Below are 17,894 nucleotides of genomic sequence, written 5' to 3'. Positions count from 1 at the left end.
GATTAGAATTGGGCCGGCCCAATTTGGTTTCAATATTGGGTTAATTAGGGGGGGTCAATTTGGCTATGATTGAAATAAAAATGGGCCAAGTTTTAAATTGCCAGTTTTTCCCTTTTAATTTTATAAAAAATAATAAAATGATTTTGAAAGTAAATTAAGAGTACTGGATAAGTTAATAATATATAAATATTGATTTAAAAATGTTGGAACCAATTTTATAATTATAAAAATGCTATTAAATCTTAAAGTAGGCTAGAATTGCAATTATATGCAATTTAGCTTTAAAAATACCAAATAAATTTGTAAAAATATATAAAACTTACCTTAACTATATTTTGGTATAAATATGAGAAATAAAACAAATTATCCACCAAAATGATAATTTTGGGAATAATTATTGGTTTTTATACTGCTGAAATGAGCAATAAATTGATTTTAAAAATTGGGAAAAAATACTAAAATACTTGGGCATGCTTATATATGTGTACATATGTTATTTTGAAAGTATTTTGTATATATGAAAAATATACAATGAAAAATTGGGTATCAACACAGTGCATAAAGGGTGATACTTACACCATTCCCTCAGAGACTAGCAAAACAAAAGAAAGAAGATCAATACAGGAAATTCATGGAGATGCTTCGTCAAATTCAATTGAATATTCCTCTGATGGATGCTTTGAGGGAAATGCTAGGCTATGCAAAGATGATGAAGGACCTAATGTCACGAAAATTTGACTTTCAGGACCTATCCACAGTAACTCTGACACAGACATGCAATGCAGTAGTGACAAGACCCATGGCTCAAATGATGTCTAACCCAGGTAGCTTTTCTATTACGTGTACTATTGGGAGTTATGCCTTTGCAAAAGCATTGTGTGACTTAGGAGCCAGCATAAACTTGATGCCTTTGTCAATATATACAAAACTGGGCATTGGTAGAGCTAGACCGACTTCAATGCTGTTGTAACTGGCAGACTGGATAGTTAAAAGGCCGACATGGATTCTTGATGATGTGCTGGTACAAGTGGAAAAGTTTGTATTCCCGGCAGACTTTGTTATTCTGGATTGCCAGGTAGATGAGGAGATACCCATCATTCTACTTAGGCCATTCTTAGCAACTGGGAGAGCATTGATTGATTGTGAAACTAGGGAATTAAAAATGAGGTTGAACGATGAAGAGGTTATATGCAACGTTTAGCAATCCATGAGGAAACCCAGTGAATATGCTAATTGCTCTCTAGCGGAGGCAGTGGATGTGAGCCTGCATGAAGATGATGAGATCCTGAATGATAAAGATCCATTGGGAGCTTGCTTGATAAATTTAGAGGAGATGGATGGTGAAGGGTTGGCAGAGTGGGTCATGGCACTCGAAGGCCAAGGATTCTGGAAGAGGGAACCTCAGTTCGAGTCCCTTGAGTTAGAAAAGAGAGCTACACCACCGGCAAAACCATCAGTAGAAGAACCACCCCGACTGGAGCTGAAACCGCTTCCAACTCACCTCAGGTACACTTTCTTAGGGCCTAATTCTACTTTACCTGTTATTATATCATCCGGTTTGCTAGCTGTGCAGGTAAAGCAACTCCTACAAGTGTTACAGGAATGTAAGACTGCCATTGGTTGGACCATGGCAGACATAAAGGGTATCAGCCCAGCTTTTTGTATGCACAAGATTCTCTTGGAAGAAGGGCACAAACCTTCCAGATAACATCAACGAAGTCTGAACCCGAATATGAAAGAGGTGGTGAAGAAGGAAGTGATCAAATGGTTATATACGGGTATTATCTTCCCCATCTTTGACAGCAATTGGGTCAGCCCTGTTCAGTGTGTGCCGAAAAAAGGAGGAATGACGGTCGTACAAAATGAGAATAACGAGTTGATCTCGACTCGTACAGTCACGAGATGGCGTATTTGCATGGATTACCAGAAATTGAACACAGCCACTCGGAAGGACCATTTTCCCTTGCCATTAATTGACCAAATGTTGGACAGGTTGGCTGGGCGATCTCACTTCTGTTTCTTTGATAGATATTTGGGGATCAATCAAATCTCAATAGCCCCCAAAGACAGAGACAAAACATACATCACCTGTCCATATGGCATCTTTGCCTTTCAGAGAATGCCTTTTGGGCTTTGTAATGCACCGACGACATTTCAATGGTGTATGTTAGCCATTTTCACGGACATGGTTGAAAATATTATGGAGGTATTTATGGATAATTTCTCTGAGGGGGAGGATTCATTCGAGGACTATCTTCACAATTTAAGAAGAGTGCTCAAAAGATGTGTGAAGACAAATTTAGTGCTGAATTGGAAAACGTGCCATTTTATGGTACAAGAAGGGATAGTCTTGGGGCATCGAGTGTCCAGTAAAGGAATCGAGGTTGACCATACTAAGGTTGACGCGATTAAGAAGTTGTCACTACCTACTTCAGTCAAGGTAGTGAGAATTTTCCTGGGGCACGCCGGGTTCTACAGGCGATTCATAAAAGATTTCTCTAAGATTACTAACCCTTTATGTAAACTCCTTGAAAAGGATTAGCCCTTTGTGTTTTCTAATGATTGCAGGTTGGCATTTGAGGAACTGAAGAAGAGATTGGTGACTACACCCATCATTGTTGCACCCTACTGGGAGCAACCGTTCGAGCTCATGTGCGACGCAAGTGACTATGCTATAAGAGCAGTCTTGGGGCAGCGAAAGGATAAACTGATGCACCCAATTTACTATGTAAGTAGAACGCTAAGCGGTGCATAACTCAATTACACTGTGACAGAAAAAGAGATGTTGGTTGTCGTTTTTGCATTCAACAAATTCAGGTCATACTTGATTGGTTCAAAAGTTATTGTTTATACTGACCATGCAGCAATTAGGTACCTGATAGAAAAATATAGGTGTCAAAGCCACGCTTGATGATTCGCTGGGTTCTTTTGCTATAAGAATTCGATCGGGAGATCCGTGACAGAAAAGGGACAGAGAACCAAGTAGCTAACCACCTCTCATGGTTGGAAGGAGCTGAAAGGAAGGTAGAGGTTGAGGATATAACAGAGACATTCCCGGATGAACAGTTACTAGTAGTGACAATGGAGGAGACGCCGTGGTATGCTGATATTGCTAATTATTTAGCAAGCGGTATTGCACCTTATGTACTCTCTTCAATTCAAAAGAAAAAGTTCTTTCGCGATTGTCAGTCTTATTATTCGGATGAACCTCTACTGTTTAAAATATGTGTAGAAAACATAGTCCAGAGCTGTATCCCCGAGAAAGATCAACATTCTGTTTTGCAGGCTTGCTATGCTTCACCATATGGTGGACACTTTGGAGGAATTCGGACAGCAACTAAGGTGTTGGAATCGGGGTTATATTGGCCAACTCTATTCATGGATGCCCACGCTTGGGTCAAAAGTTGCGATGAATGCCAAAGGACAAGCAACATATCTTGCCATCACGAAATGCCAATGACCACAATTCAAGAGGTGGAGGTTTTTGACATGTGAGGGATAGACTTTATGGGACCATTTGTCAGCTCTTATGGTAACAAATATATATTGGTAATGGTTGACTATGTATCTAAGTGGGTCGAAGCGGTGGCTCTCCTAACCAGTGATGCAAAAGGGGTAATAGGCTTTCTAAAGAAAAACATCTTCACATGTTTTGGCACCCCGAGAGCTATAATCAGTGATGGTGGAAACTATTTTTGCAATAGAGAGTTTGCACGGGTGTTGGAAAAGTAGGGAGTTCATCATAAAGTGACCACCCCTTATCACCCACAGTCGAGCGGGCAAGTTGAAGTGTCAAATAGAGAAATTAAAAGTGTCCTTACCAAAACAGTGAATGCAACAAGGACCGATTGGGCGAAGAAGATGGATGATGCATTGTGGGCGTACCGCACAACATTCAAAACTCCAATTAGTATGTCACCGTACAAGTTGGTATTTGGAAAGGCATGCCACCTTCCAGTGGAGCTCGAACATAAAGCACTTTGGGAACTGCGGCAGTTGAATTTGGATATGGAGACGGCAGGCACTAGCAGAGTCACTGGGTTACATGAGCTCGAGGAATTCAAGTTCCAGGCATTTGAGAGTGCTAGATTATACAAAGAAAGGACGAAACTAATGCATGATAAGCACATCTTGGATCCGAACTTCAAATCCGGAGATCTAATATTGTTATACAACTCGAGATTGAGATTGTTCCCGGGTAAGTTGAAGTTCAGATGGTCAGGACCCTTTAGAGTGCTGCAAATGTTCTTAAGTGGAGCTGTTGAGATTGAATCAGAAGATGGGACGAATAAGTTCACAGTGAATGGGAAAAGGTTGAAACATTACCTTGGAATGGCAGAAGAAAAAGGGGATAGAGAGATAATAACTTTGGAAGAGCCCCAGTACGCGAATGAGGAGTGATGATCAAAGCCTGCATCGTGTCGCGATATTAAATCAGGCGCTGCGTGGGAGGCAACCCAAGAATGTTGTTGTTTTTGTTTTCTTCTATAACCTCCTTATGAAAAATAATCCTTGTGACCGCGACCACGGCTCGACCGTGGCTAAAGAGGAGTATTCTTCCCCAGGCTTGCGTGATTCACCGCGACCGCGGTAAAATGTGAGTATTTTGTCTCTCACCTATTTCATTCACCGCGGCCGTGGGGGGACCGCGGTACGACCGTTGTAATTCGCGACTTTCCGTCACCCAGGTAAGTTAATTTCATTTTTTTCTTTTTTCTTTTCTTTTCTTTTCTAATTCCCCCTCCCTAAATATAGCAAAAGACCCGTTTCCCACTCCTTACTTTCCCCATACTCTTTCTCTCTCTAACCCTAACGTCTCTATCCTCTTTTCTTCTTCTTTTTCACCTCTCTCACACATAAACCCATCTCCCCCAACCTCCATTCCTCTCACCCTCTCCCACATCCAGATATGGCAAGCTTCTCTCTCTCTTCTCTTGTATTTTTGTTTTGGTTTTATGTTAGTTCAATGCTTTAATTGTGTAGTATTTCTAGTAGATTTTTTTCCTTTTTTTTGGATTTTCTTTTCTGCTTTTTAATGGGTTATGTGCACAATGTTGTAGAGAAGTGTGTGCTTGTGTGCATAAGACTAATTGTTGTGGGGTGGAATGGTGAAGTACAAATTGTTGATTTGGGGGAAGAATTGATGTTCCCATGAGGGCTAATGTGCTAGGATAGAGCCTTTCTCCCAAGGTGTTTGTGAAATTGCCCCAATGAAGTTCTAATGGCTAATGTGACCAGGGTGATGGTGAAGTCTGAGTAACCACCCAGGGTTCACACAACTTAAACCCTCAATAATAGGAGACTCTGTTTTGGCAGGTACAATGCATACATCCAGGAAGAGATGTACCACAAGGTCCTCCGCTAGTGGACCGGGCAGTTCTTCTAGAGCTCGGGGTCAAGCTAGTGCGGAACAATTTGACCGTGCTAGGTATGTCTCCAAACTAGTTGAGGACAGGTATAATGCCACGACGTCCAAGAAATTGTTACCTGAAGTGCATATTGACCGGGAAGCCTTGCAAGTGGAATGCCCAAATATCTTTGCTGAGTTGAGGAAGTGTCATCTGGACATCTTCTTTGAGGAACCGGAGGAGGCAAATGTAGAGATGGTGAGGGAGTTCTATGCTAACTGCTCGGAGCTTGAGAATGGGGTAGTCATAGCACGAAACACCCGGGTAAATGCATCACTTGAGGCCATCCGCTGAGTGTACCGGCTGCCGGTATTCACTGGGGATAGAGATACTTATATTGCTTCTCATTGCCCAACTATCTGGTAGGCACCAATTCTTGAAGCAATATGTGTGTCTGACGGGGAGCATATATGGATAAAGCACTGAATCACATTGAACTCACAGTCTCTCAATTGGGAGGCTAAGTGTTGGCTCACAATTATCAACAGCCGATTGCTACCCTCCAGTAATACTACCGATGTCAATGGGCCACGCGCAACATCTATCTACTCTTTTATGACCCACCAGGATTTTGATGTCGCCAAACTCCTCCATGATGAGATGTTCATTCGCTCCCCAGAGGTACTCAAAGGATTTTACTTCCCCTCTCTGGTTACCAAGCTATGTTGTGCTGCAAGAGTTCCGGAAAATCCCAGAGTTGATGGGAAATTGCCATTGAAAGCCCCATTTCGGGCTAGCAAAATCACAATTGGGAGGGAGCCGGTAGTGATGGTTGAGGATGATGATGAAGCTTATGAGGATGTTGCTATTCCACCACCACCGAGAGTTGATGAGGTGGGCCCATCACAGGCCCGCCGAAGTACCCGTATGACAGCCCTAGAGCAAGAAATGGCTGGTCTCTGCACTTCTGTCACTGACCTGGACACCAAAGTCAACAATTTGACCACTCAATAGGCCAAGTCGGAGAAAAAGATCATGGGATGGCTTCGGGCACTAGGACGAGCGTGTCACCTCGATCCTGGCACCGTCTCTGATCAGGATTGAGCATCAGGGAAGTCCCCTTACCTTACTCTACTTTATATTTGTTGACATAGGGACATGGCAAAGTTTTCAGTGTAGGGTGGGGGATGGATGTTGGTTGCTGTTATTGTAAAAAAAGGACTATGGGGACTCTTTCTGATGACAGATCTTTTAGACAGTTTTCTTGAGGGAAGTAAGTTTAAAGAAAATACCAACAAGAATTGCTTTGTTTTAGGTAGTGTAGTAACTCCCCCTTGGTTTTTCTTTGGGCCACGGTTCTTTTCCAAGGGTTTAGCTTGAACTGGGTGTAGGTAGTTTTTATTTATTTTGTTTTTAGTTTTTAGTTAGTATTGATGGGCTACGAGCTGAACTAGAAAGAGAAACCCTTGGCGTTGATACACCTGAACACAGTAGACACTAGAGTGTAACATTTAGTCTCAGTGGTTTACTCTTGCTAAAGTGCCTTAAATTGTATGTTTGTAACTGACTTGAACACTCAAAAGAGAGTGTTTTGTTAAGCTAATCTAGAGTCATGTGCCATGTGTGTGAGAGGTGTACTATATTATATGCTTTACATTTGATGCCTAGAACTTGCCCCGTGTGTTTCCAAAGCAAAATAGTAGATTCATTCAGTCTTACAAGTGATATGGGCATTTCTTTATTAAGCCAGATATATAAAGTAGACCCACCTAAAGGTAATACATTGTAGGCAACCCCGTTGAGCCTATAAGCTTGTTTCTTTGGCAACCACATTGTGAACCTTACCCAATTGTTTGAATGGCCCATCTGTTTGAACCCCTTTTACCTCCCATGAGCACTTGAATGGCCTTGAAATATGCAAAAGCTAAAGTGTGGGGTGGTGGTTTGGTTTTTGAGTGGAACCAATGAAATAGAGAAAAGGTGCAGTTTTTGAAAAAGTAAAAGAATAAGCACCACTTAAGAAAAAAGAGAATGAGTAAATGTATTAGTTGATAAGTGGTGACTTGATACAATTGCACCTAATGGAGTAGGATGTTATAAATATAAATGTGGTGGAATGTCTGGTTGACATAAGTATAATTTTGAAGGTTAATATGATTGTATTAAAAGTGCTTAGGGAGGTTAGTCACTATATCCAAATATATCCTACCCGTCCCTTAGTCTACATTACAACCAAGTGAAGTCCTAATTAATCTTAGACTAAATGGGCTCGATTAGTAGAGTAGTACACTACGGGCAAGCCTATGGCGCAGCTTTGTGGCATGTGAATGTTCTTTTTGAGAGTGAGCGAATTTTGTCTATCTGAGTTCCTACTTGTTCTTAATGATATTATTTGTGAAACTACTCTCTTGTGTGACATGAGGGCATGTGATTCACGAAGGAAAGGTAAGTCTTGACTTCTGTATAGAGTAGTTTGAGTAAGTACGAATATTGCACGGTACGTGAGATTCGACTTTTGAGGCAAAGGATGTTCACTACTAGGCGCAACTTTGGTGAGTTGTTCTTGGTGTGATACGTTAGGGAGAAAGCTTAGGGAAGGAACCCTTGCAGAGTGTAGTGGTTGCTTGAGGACTAGCAATGATTTAAGTGTGGGGTGTTGATAATAGGCTATATAGACTATATTTACACCCGAAATGTATCATGTTTTCTTGTTGTTTTAAAGGCTAAATGATAACAAAATACTCTAATTGGTGTTCTTTTGCTTTGCAGGGACTAATCCAAGTTAGGAAGAGACTATGGAGTGTTTTGGAGTCAATAACGCGGATAAAAGGCCAATCAAGAAGAACCCGAGCAAATCTAAACAAGAAAGAGGCAAATGAGGACTAGGCTGAAGGCCACCGCGACTGGACCGATGTAGGCCAAGAAAGCGAGGCAGAATGTTTGGTTTCACCACGGTCGCGCCGCGTTCTGCCGCGGCCGCGGTCGACTGTGTAACTGTCAGAAACTGTGGGACTAAAGTGTAAATTGGGGGAAACTTATCCTAACCCCTTATAAACTCAACAAACTTGCCCAAGAAAAGGTTATGTTTGTTTTTAGACTAATTTGGAGGCAAGAACAAGTGTGAGAAGAGCAATCAACCATTAGAGTTTTTCTATCTTCTCTTTGTTATTTCAATTGCACATCATGAATACTTTTGTAGTTTTATCTTGCTTTGCTATGAGTATCTAAACATTTAATCTAGGGTTGATAGAACCAATTGTTGGATGAAGTTTTGACTCAATTTTGTTATAATCGAGCCGGGTTTATTATATGATTGTTTGACTATGTGTTGTATGGTGATTACTTGAATGGGCCCTTGATTAATCGTGTCTAATTGCCTTGTGTTGCTTGAGAAAGAATACTAGGATAGACTGTTGTTGAACAACACCATTTTTTGGGTAATTGAAGAGATTCATTACTTGAACTTAAAAGTGGAGCTAGAGATAACGAAACTTTGGTCGGATAATTCAGAGCTGCATAAATTATCAGCTAGAGTAGTTCGAAAGAATGCTCTAGTAAATTATCGTAATTGATTGAGAGATAATTGCGATAACCCATAGCTCATAATCCTCATTGAGTATTACGACGAGATTATAGTAAAAGAGTTAAGACTTAAACTAGCAATTGGGGAAACCAATCCCCTAGACCATTCTACCATTGAATTATCTTTGATTTAGAATATTGTTAGTTTTAATATTTGAATTAGTTAAAAACAAAACCCAATATTTATTGATAAGAATCTTGCATCTGGAAATTGTTTGAGCTGGTAATAGCATCACCAAGAGTTGTAATAGATAGGTTAGTTCCCTGAGGATTCGACTCCAGACTAGAAAACCAAATTATATTTGCAACGACCGCTTTGTCTTTTATAAGTCATAGTTAGGCGTGATCAGGAGCACATCACCGTAGATTTTGTAGTTAGACTTCTACCGACCTTGAGGAGATTCAACGTTGTGTGGGTCATTGTGGAGACTGACCAAGTCTGCACACTTCATTACAGTCATGACTACCTACTCTTCAGAGTAGCTGGCTCGAATTTATTTTCGTGAAATTTTTCACCTTTATGGTGTGCCAGTGTCTATTATCTCTAATCGAGGCACATAGTTCACATTACATTTTTGGAGAGCTATGTAGTGTGAGTTAGGTACACTGGTTGAGTTGAGTGCGACATTTCATCCCCAACGGATGGACATTCTGAGTGCACTATTCAGATATTAGAGGACATGTTATGTGCTGTATTATTGATTTTGGGGGCTCATGGGATCACTTTCTACTGCTAGCAAAGTTCTCCTACAACAACAACTATCAATCAAGCATCCGGATGGCTCCATACCAGGCCTTATATGGGAGGCAATGTCACTCTCTTATTGGTTGGTTTGAGACTGGGGAGTCTAGGTTGTTGCGCGCTGATTTGGTTCGAGATGCTTTGAAGAAAGTGAAGTTGATTCAGGATCAACTTCGTACATTGCAGTCCAGGAAGAAGAGTTATGCTGATCAGAGGGCTCGTGTTGTAGAATTCGTAGTGGGTGATAGGGTTCTACTTAGAGCTTTGCCCATGAAGGGTGTGATGGGGTTCAGGAAGTAGGGTAAGTTGAACCCTTGATATAGTGGTCCTTTTGAGGTTCTTGAGAGTGTAGGTGAGGTGGCCTATATACTTACATTGCCACCCAACTTATCAAGAGTTCACCTAGTGTTACATGTTTTCATACTCCAGAAGTACTATGGTGATCCGTCACATATGTTAAATTTCAGCTTGGTTCAATTGGACAAGGATTTGACCTATGTTGAGGAGCCGATTCTTATTTTGGACAGGCAAGGCCGGAAGTTGAGTTTAAAGAATATTGCATCGTTGAAGGTTCAATGGAAAGGTCAACCGGTCGAAGACGTGACTTGGGAGACTGAGCATGATATGCAGAGCCAGTATCCTTATCTTTTTTGCACTTCAGGTATGTCTTTATACTCATTCGAGGATAAACGTTTGTTTAAGAGGGGAAGAATATAATGACCTCACCGATCGTTTTGTGTATTTGAGCCTCTTTCCCCTTTTGAAGATTCCTATATATGTATTTGAGATTTTATAACTTGAGGGAATGGTTGGTTTCATTTCGGGGAGGTTTTGGTTTTAATTGAATCAATTGGTTCTTAGTTTGGAAGCTTAAGTTGGAAATATTAACCAAGGTTTGAATTTTGTGAAAACGACCATGGAACAATTTTTGATGGTTCTAATAGGTCTGTATGGTGATTTTGGACTTAGGCGTATTCCCGTAATTGAATTTTGAGGTTTCTAGGTTGAATTGACTCTTTTTGCCAAAAGTTGACAATTTGAAGGTTTAGAAATTTCCTAAGTTTGATCATAGGTTGACTTTGTAGATATCGGGTTCGGATTTTATTTTTGGGACTTGGAATAGGTCTGTTTTGTTATTTGGAGCTTGTTTGTAAAGTTTGGCATCATTCCGAGTTGGTTTGATAGGAATCAGATGCTGAGTTATAATTTTAGCGATTCTTGAGTTTCATTGTGAATCCTATGCGTTTTAGTCTCTAATTCATAGTTCTAGATGTTATTTTGGTGTTTTGAGCAAGCGAGTGAGTTTATATGTTGTTTTAGACTTGTGTGGATGTTTGCTATTGAGCTTGTGGGCTCGAGTCAGTTTCGGATTGGTTTGGACTTGTTTCATTGTAGCTAGTGTGTTGGTGCTACAGTTATTGCAAATGCAAGCATCAATTGCATTTGCGAGTACTACATTTGCAAAATGTACATCGCAATTGCAAAAGGGATAGTGGGGTGGCAGGCTTTGCATTTGTGAAGCCAGCCTCGCAAATGCGAAGATGGTTTGGGCTGGGGGCAGGTCATTTTTGCGATCTTTTTGCTACCAACTTCAACAACTTAAAATTTAACAACCTCCATTCTACAGGCGGGCTCCGGACTTCTTCAGCAACTTTGAAAATAAATCAACCTCCATTATCCAGGTGGGCTCCTGACTCCAACAACAACTTAAAAATAATTTAGCCTCCATTCTCCAGGCAGGCTCCTGACTTCATCAGCAACTTGAAAATAAATCAGCCTCCATTCTCCAGGCGGGCTCCTGACTCCATCAACAACATAAAAATGTAACAACACCTCCATTCTCCAGGAGGGCTCCTGACTTCAACTATTTCTTAAAAATGCGTTTTATTGATGTTGCTCCTTCCTGCCTCCCGAACCATTTTCCTTCTAACTTGAATCATCTTCTTTCAACTGCTTCCCTCAAAACTAGTGTCTTATTCCTCGAACACTGTTGGGTATAACACCGGTGTTTTATTCAAAAATATGTTATTTTCCTACTTCAAAGACTACTTCCTTTAAAGTTAGCGCTTTCCTTCCACTGGAATTACTTCCCTCCGACTAATGTTTTTACTTCTCTGAAACCTGCCGGGAATAACACCGCTGGGGAATTATCTTCCTTCTTCAAGACTAGTTACTTTCCTCCTTTTAACAATGGTGGGGGTGGCACTGATTCAAAGACCACTACCCTTAAAACTCGGGTTATCTCGCTTCCTCCAAGATCCCTTTCTTTAAAGCTCGTATCGCCTTCTCCCGTATACTACTGGGGATTTCACTTCCTTCAAAACTTATGTTATCTTCCATGTTCCCCAAGTGGCTATCTGATTTCAAGAAAATTTTCGCAATGAGAGAAATTTTTTTGCCCCAGTTTGATAATCTTCTTTGTGGCCATGTCTTCCTACTGTCAATAATATTTCCTTTCCCTGCTTCCAATCAAAGAAAAATTTGTTAGTTTAAAACATGATGAGTGGTCGTGTCACTTCTGTTGGGGATGGTTTTTTCCTTTTTCCTTTCCCTGCTTTGCTACAAAACTTGTTGGGGATGATATTATTTGATGGGGATGATATTCCTGTTGGGGATGGTTTTTCTTTTCTCTTCCTTCCCCGCTCTGTGTTGTCCGACCAATGCGGAACTTGGTCGAGAATCTGTTGGAGTTGTTCCTGTATCTCGCAAATCTGCTGGGGATCCTCATAACCTTTTAACTGTTGCTTTTCCGTTTTTCTCCAACTTCCCCTGGAAATTTGGTCCTCTTGGGATCTAGACCCATTCATCATTTGGTTTTGCGACCAACTTCTTTTCGCTTTGTCGCCTTATCTTTGGCCTGTCCTATTCGCATTTTGTTTTGCACCATTTTGGCAACTGGTAGTAAGCTCTGAAAATCCTTTTCAAAAACAAACTGCTGGGGAGTTAAAGTCTTTAAACCAAGAAATGAAAAAGTGATGATTTCAAAAAATACAAAAAGAAGAAGTCTTTCTGAACAAATGTTGGGGAAAAAGAAAGAAAAGAACTCATCTGAATGATATAACTGATCCCAACGATCATGTCGTGCATTCCGGATTAATCAACTCAGTCTATTCGTATCCATCAATCTTTCGGACGGCCTCATCTTGCTAGGGATAAACAAACACTCAACGCTTTGCCAAATGCGGACCCTTTCCGTCAATCTTGCCTTTTCGCCTCATAGTGCCCTTCGAGGGGTATTCACTAATAAGACTCTCTCATTTCTCTCAACTCCCGTCACCTTATGGTGCCTGTGAAGGTTTTCACCGATAAGACTCTCTCATTTTATTTTATTTTTCAGCTGGGGATTGGAGTGCTGCCGATATAACTCTCTTTGCTGGGGATTCTTTTCGGCTATCAATTCATTTCCAGTATATGATCTTTTTCTCTGCTGGGGATCAGAGTGCTATTTCCGACTTTCGTTTGCTTGACTTGACTCTTCTGGGAAGCTGATCGGGAGGTCTTTTTTGGACATCAATATAGGTTTTCGTGTATGGCTAAGGAAAAGGGGTATCAAGAGTTCAAAATAATTTTGAGGGGTAAAACAGTACAACTCTTGGAATCACACTTTCTTTCCAAAATTACAAACACAAACTTCTGCCCCAGTTTTTCTTGCTTGGGGATTTTTATTTTTTGTTACACTATGTTACATTACGCGCACTGTGTTACACTATGACCAAGCCGTGAGGTGCCTACGTATCCTTCTTTGAGGAATCAGGTCAAACGTAGTTCCCAATTCCTTTGTTTTTCTTGTGACTTTTCTTTTGTCTTTATTATCATTATTTTTCTCTTCTCTTTTTCTTTCATTTTCATTACTGATTCCAAAAGAGGGGTATGAAAGAATAAATAAGGCTCAAAAGGGGAAGAAAAGGTTAAAGTGTTTGGATAGAAGAAAGAATTGCCTCCGTCATTTCATTCTCCGATAAATGCCAAGTACAAACAAATAACAATTACAATTAAAAGAAATCATACATAATATATCTTAACTGCGTCAGAATTGATAGTCATGTCAACGCATTTCCCTTCGATATCTGTTAAACACAAAGCGTCATTGGACAACACTCTGGTTACAATGAATGGCCCTTGCCAATTCGGGGCGAACTTGCCCTTTGCCTCAGCTTGATGTGGGAGGATGCATTTCAGCACTTGCTGGCCCACTTCAAACTTCCGGGGACGCACCTTTTTGTTGTATGCTTTTGCCATTCTCTTTTGATACAACTGGCCATGACACACAGCTGCCAATCTCTTTTCATCAATCAAGTTCAACTGTTCCAACCGGGCTTTGACCCACTCATCATCATCAATCTCAGCCTCAGCGACAATCCGAAGGGATGGAATTTCAACTTCTGCCGGTATCACTGCTTCAGTTCCGTATACCAACAAATAAGGAGTTGCACCTACTGAAGTACGAACAGTAGTGCGGTAACCCAACAATGCAAATGGTAATTTCTCATGCCATTGTCTGGATCCTTCTATCATCTTCCTTAGTATCTTCTTTATGTTCTTGTTGGCTGCCTCGACCGCTCCATTTGCCTTGGGACGATATGGGGTGGAATTGCGGTGTGTAATCTTGAACTGTTGACATACCTCTTTCATCAAACCGTTGTTAAGATTAGCGCCATTGTCCGTGATGATCACTTTCGGGATCCCAAATCTACAGATGATATGGGAATGAACAAAATCCACCACTACCTACTTGGTTACTGACTTGAAAGTTTTAGCTTCAACCCACTTAGTAAAATAGTCGATGGTCACCAGAATGAACCTATGACCGTTGGTAGCTGCCAGCTCAATAGGTCCAATGACATCCATGCCCCGGGCAACAAACGGCCATGGTGCTGACATTGTGTGCAATTCTGTTGGCGGAGAATGAATCAAATCTCCGTGTATCTGACACTGATGACATTTTCGCACGAATTTGATACAATCACGCTCCATAGTGAGCCAATAGTACCCTGCTCGAAGAATCTTCTTCGCCAATATGAATCCGCTCATATGGGGCCCACAAACTCCAGCATGTACCTCTGTCATAACTGTCGTGGCTTGACTGGCATCTATACATCTCAGCAATCCCAAATCTGATGTTCTTTTGTACAACACTCCTCCACTGAGGAAAAATCCATTTGCCAGTCGCTGAATGGCTCTCTTTTGATCTCCGGTGGCCTGCTCTGGGTATATCCCCATCCTGAGGTACTCCTTGACGTCATAAAACCATGGCTCGCCATCCATTTATTCCTCTATCATGTTGCAATAAGCATGTTGATCACGAACCTGAATATGCAATGGGTCAACATGAATTTTGTCTGGGTGATGCAACATCGATGCCAAAGTGGCCAAAGCATCGGCAACCTCATTGTGAACTCTTGGGATGTGTCTGAACTCTACTGATCGAAATCGTTTACTCAGATCAAGCAAGCATTGTCGATAGGGTATAAGCTTCAAATCCCTTGTTTCCCATTCACCCTGAATCTGATGCACCAGGAGGTCCGAGTCTCCCAAAACCAAGACGTCCTGGACATCCATGTCCGCAGCTAACCTTAAACCCAAAATGCATGCCTCATATTCAGCCATGTTATTGGTACAATAGAAACGTAGTTGAGCCATAACAGGATAATGATGTCCTGTTTCAGAAATAAGTACCGCTCCTATTCCAACTCCTTTCGCATTTGCGGCTCCATCAAAGAAGAGCTTCCAACCTGGTTCTTTGGTTATTTCCAACTCATCTATATGCATCACTTCTTCATCAGGAAAATACGTTCTCAAGGGCTCGTATTCTTCATCAACAGGATTCTCAGCCAAATTATCCGCCAATGCTTGGGCCTTCATGGTCGTCCTCGTCACATAGACGATGTCGAATTCTGTGAGTAGTATCTGCCATTTCGCCAACCTCCCTGTGGGCATAGGCTTCTTGAAAATATACTTCAGCGGATCCAAGCGTGAAATGAGATAAGTAGTATATGATGACAGATAATGCTTCAATTTCTGGGCCACCCAAGTTAGGGCGCAACATGTCCTCTCGAGTTGAGTGTACTTAACCTCATAGCTTGTAAACTTCTTGCTGAGATAATAGCTAGCTTGCTCATTCCTTCCTGTAATGTCGTGTTGCCCTAGTACACAGCCAAACGAATTCTCCAGGACCGTTAGATAAAGAATTAACGGTCTCCCCGGCTCAGGTGGAACCAACACAGGTGGATTTGATAAATATCCTTTGATTTGGTCAAATACCTCCTGACATTCTACCGTCCATTCTACCACAGCATCTTTCTTTAGTAGCCGAAAAATTGGTTCACAGGTTGCTGTGAGTTGTGCAATAAACCTGCTAATATAATTCAACTTTCCCAACAGACTCATTACTTCTATCTTGTTCTTCGGCGGTGGCAAATCTTGGATGGATTTGATCTTTGACGGGTCCAACTCAATACCTCGTCGACTGACGATGAATCCCAACAACTTTCCAGATGGGACACCAAATGCACATTTGGCCGGGTTGAGCTTAATGTCGCACCTTCGAAGTCTTTGGAAAAACTTCCTTAGGTCTGTTATGTGATCTTCCTGATGCTTGGATTTTATGATCACATCGTCCACGTATACCTCAATCTCTTTGTGTATCATGTCTTGAAACACAGTAGTCATTGCTCTTATGTACGTTGCCCCAGCGTTCTTCAAACCAAATGGCATTACCCGGTAGCAATAAGTCCCCCACGGCGTAATGAAAGCCGTCTTTTACGCGTCTTCTTCATCCATCAGAATCTGATGATACCCAGCGTAACAATCCACAAAAAACCCGATCTCACATCCGGCACAATTATCGATCAAGATATGGATGTTGGGTAATGGAAAGTTATCTTTTGGTCTTGCCCTGTTCAGATTGCGGTAATCGACACACACCCTGACCTTCCCATCTTTCTTCGGCACTGGCACCACATTAGCCAACCAATCAGGGTATCGGGTGACCCGAATAACCTTTGCTTGCAGTTGCTTGGTTACTTCCTCTTTAATCTTCACACTCATGTCTGTTTTGAACTTCCTCAATTTCTGCTTGACAGGAGGGCATGCCGGGTCAGTGGGCAATTTATGAACCACTAAATCAGTGCTTAATCCCGGCATGTCATCGTACGACCATGCAAAAACGTCTTTGAATTCAATGAGTGCTTTGACTAGTTCTTCCCTGATATCTGGTTCAATGTGGATGCTTATTTTAGTTTCCCTGATATTGTCTGCATCCCCTAAATTGATGGCTTCTGTGTCATTTAAGTTGGGCTTGGGTTTCTTTTCGAACTGGCTTAATTCTCTGTTTATCTCTTCAAAGGCTTCATCCTCACCGTATTCCGATTCATCATCATAATTGACCTCTTGTACAATTAGTTCGAAATTAGATTGATTTTTTAGACTAAGTTGAAGATCCGTTGTTCATGCCATGTCATTAGAACCAATATAAAGAGAACTGTTCAGAAACGGGATAACAGAGTTTCACACTTGGCCGAATACAAAACAAAACTGGATTACAACCCTGGAATAATCCAAAAATAAGAAAGAAAAATCAAAGCCCACTACCACGACTCCCTCCGGGTAGGAAGAGGAGTAGTTGTCCAATTGTTGACATTGGCCCTAGGCCCCACAAACTGTATGTCAGCCTTACTGGAACCTTCTCCAGCTTCTATCATGTTGACATCAGCGAACAGCCTTTCAAAGCCTTCATTCAAATCTCCATCTGGCCCAATTAGTGGTCCGAGAACTTTTGGGATCGAAAGCTTTCTGATACCTGCTCTGACAAATGATCTGGATAGGCGCGGGACTGGCTTGGGAAGGACCCAGACTCTTTTCTTCAACTTGCGGGCCCGTCTCACATCCGCTGCGGTAGGCTTGAATCCCAGCCCAAAAGTATCCAGGTTCTTAAGCAAAGAAACTAGCCGGACAATACCCTGCAGATCAACCCCCAAACCTTTTCCGGGTACAAACCCGCTGTTTAACATTTCCGAGGCTATCATGAAGGTCGCAGCTGCGATTCTGGGAAGTGGAAGGCCCCCGCCCTCAGGAATTTTGTCCACTGAGACTGCGTCAAAAACATGATAAACCCATGGGCCTTTGTCATCGTCGGTTTCTATGAAGGGCACAATGGCATCACTGACGGCGCCTGTACCGTCATCTCCGTGTACCACAATCTCTTGTCTATCCCACTCAAATTT

The 17,894-nt window shown here is 41.6% G+C and overlaps 2 protein-coding genes across 2 annotated transcripts; both read left to right on the top strand.

Annotated features, from left to right (window-relative positions):
- The first annotated feature begins 631 nt into the window (after positions 1–631).
- On the top strand, positions 632–1,201 carry LOC138869240 (uncharacterized). Its single transcript, XM_070146841.1, has 2 exons — positions 632–824; positions 978–1,201. The coding sequence occupies exons 1-2, from the start codon at positions 632–634 to the stop codon at positions 1,199–1,201; spliced, it is 417 nt and encodes a 138-aa protein (XP_070002942.1).
- Positions 1,202–9,708: 8,507 nt separating this feature from the next.
- Positions 9,709–13,161, top strand: LOC138869239 (uncharacterized). Its single transcript, XM_070146840.1, has 3 exons — positions 9,709–9,968; positions 10,140–10,333; positions 13,010–13,161. Exons 1-3 carry the CDS (start codon positions 9,709–9,711, stop codon positions 13,159–13,161), a joined length of 606 nt encoding a protein of 201 aa, XP_070002941.1.
- Positions 13,162–17,894: the final 4,733 nt, after the last annotated feature.

The sequence above is a fragment of the Nicotiana sylvestris genome, chromosome 5, assembly GCF_000393655.2.
Source record: "Nicotiana sylvestris chromosome 5, ASM39365v2, whole genome shotgun sequence".
In the NCBI taxonomy this organism is placed as follows: Eukaryota; Viridiplantae; Streptophyta; class Magnoliopsida; order Solanales; family Solanaceae; genus Nicotiana; species Nicotiana sylvestris.
Note: the sequence above shows the minus strand (reverse complement) of the source record. Positions and strands in the feature narration are given on the sequence as shown.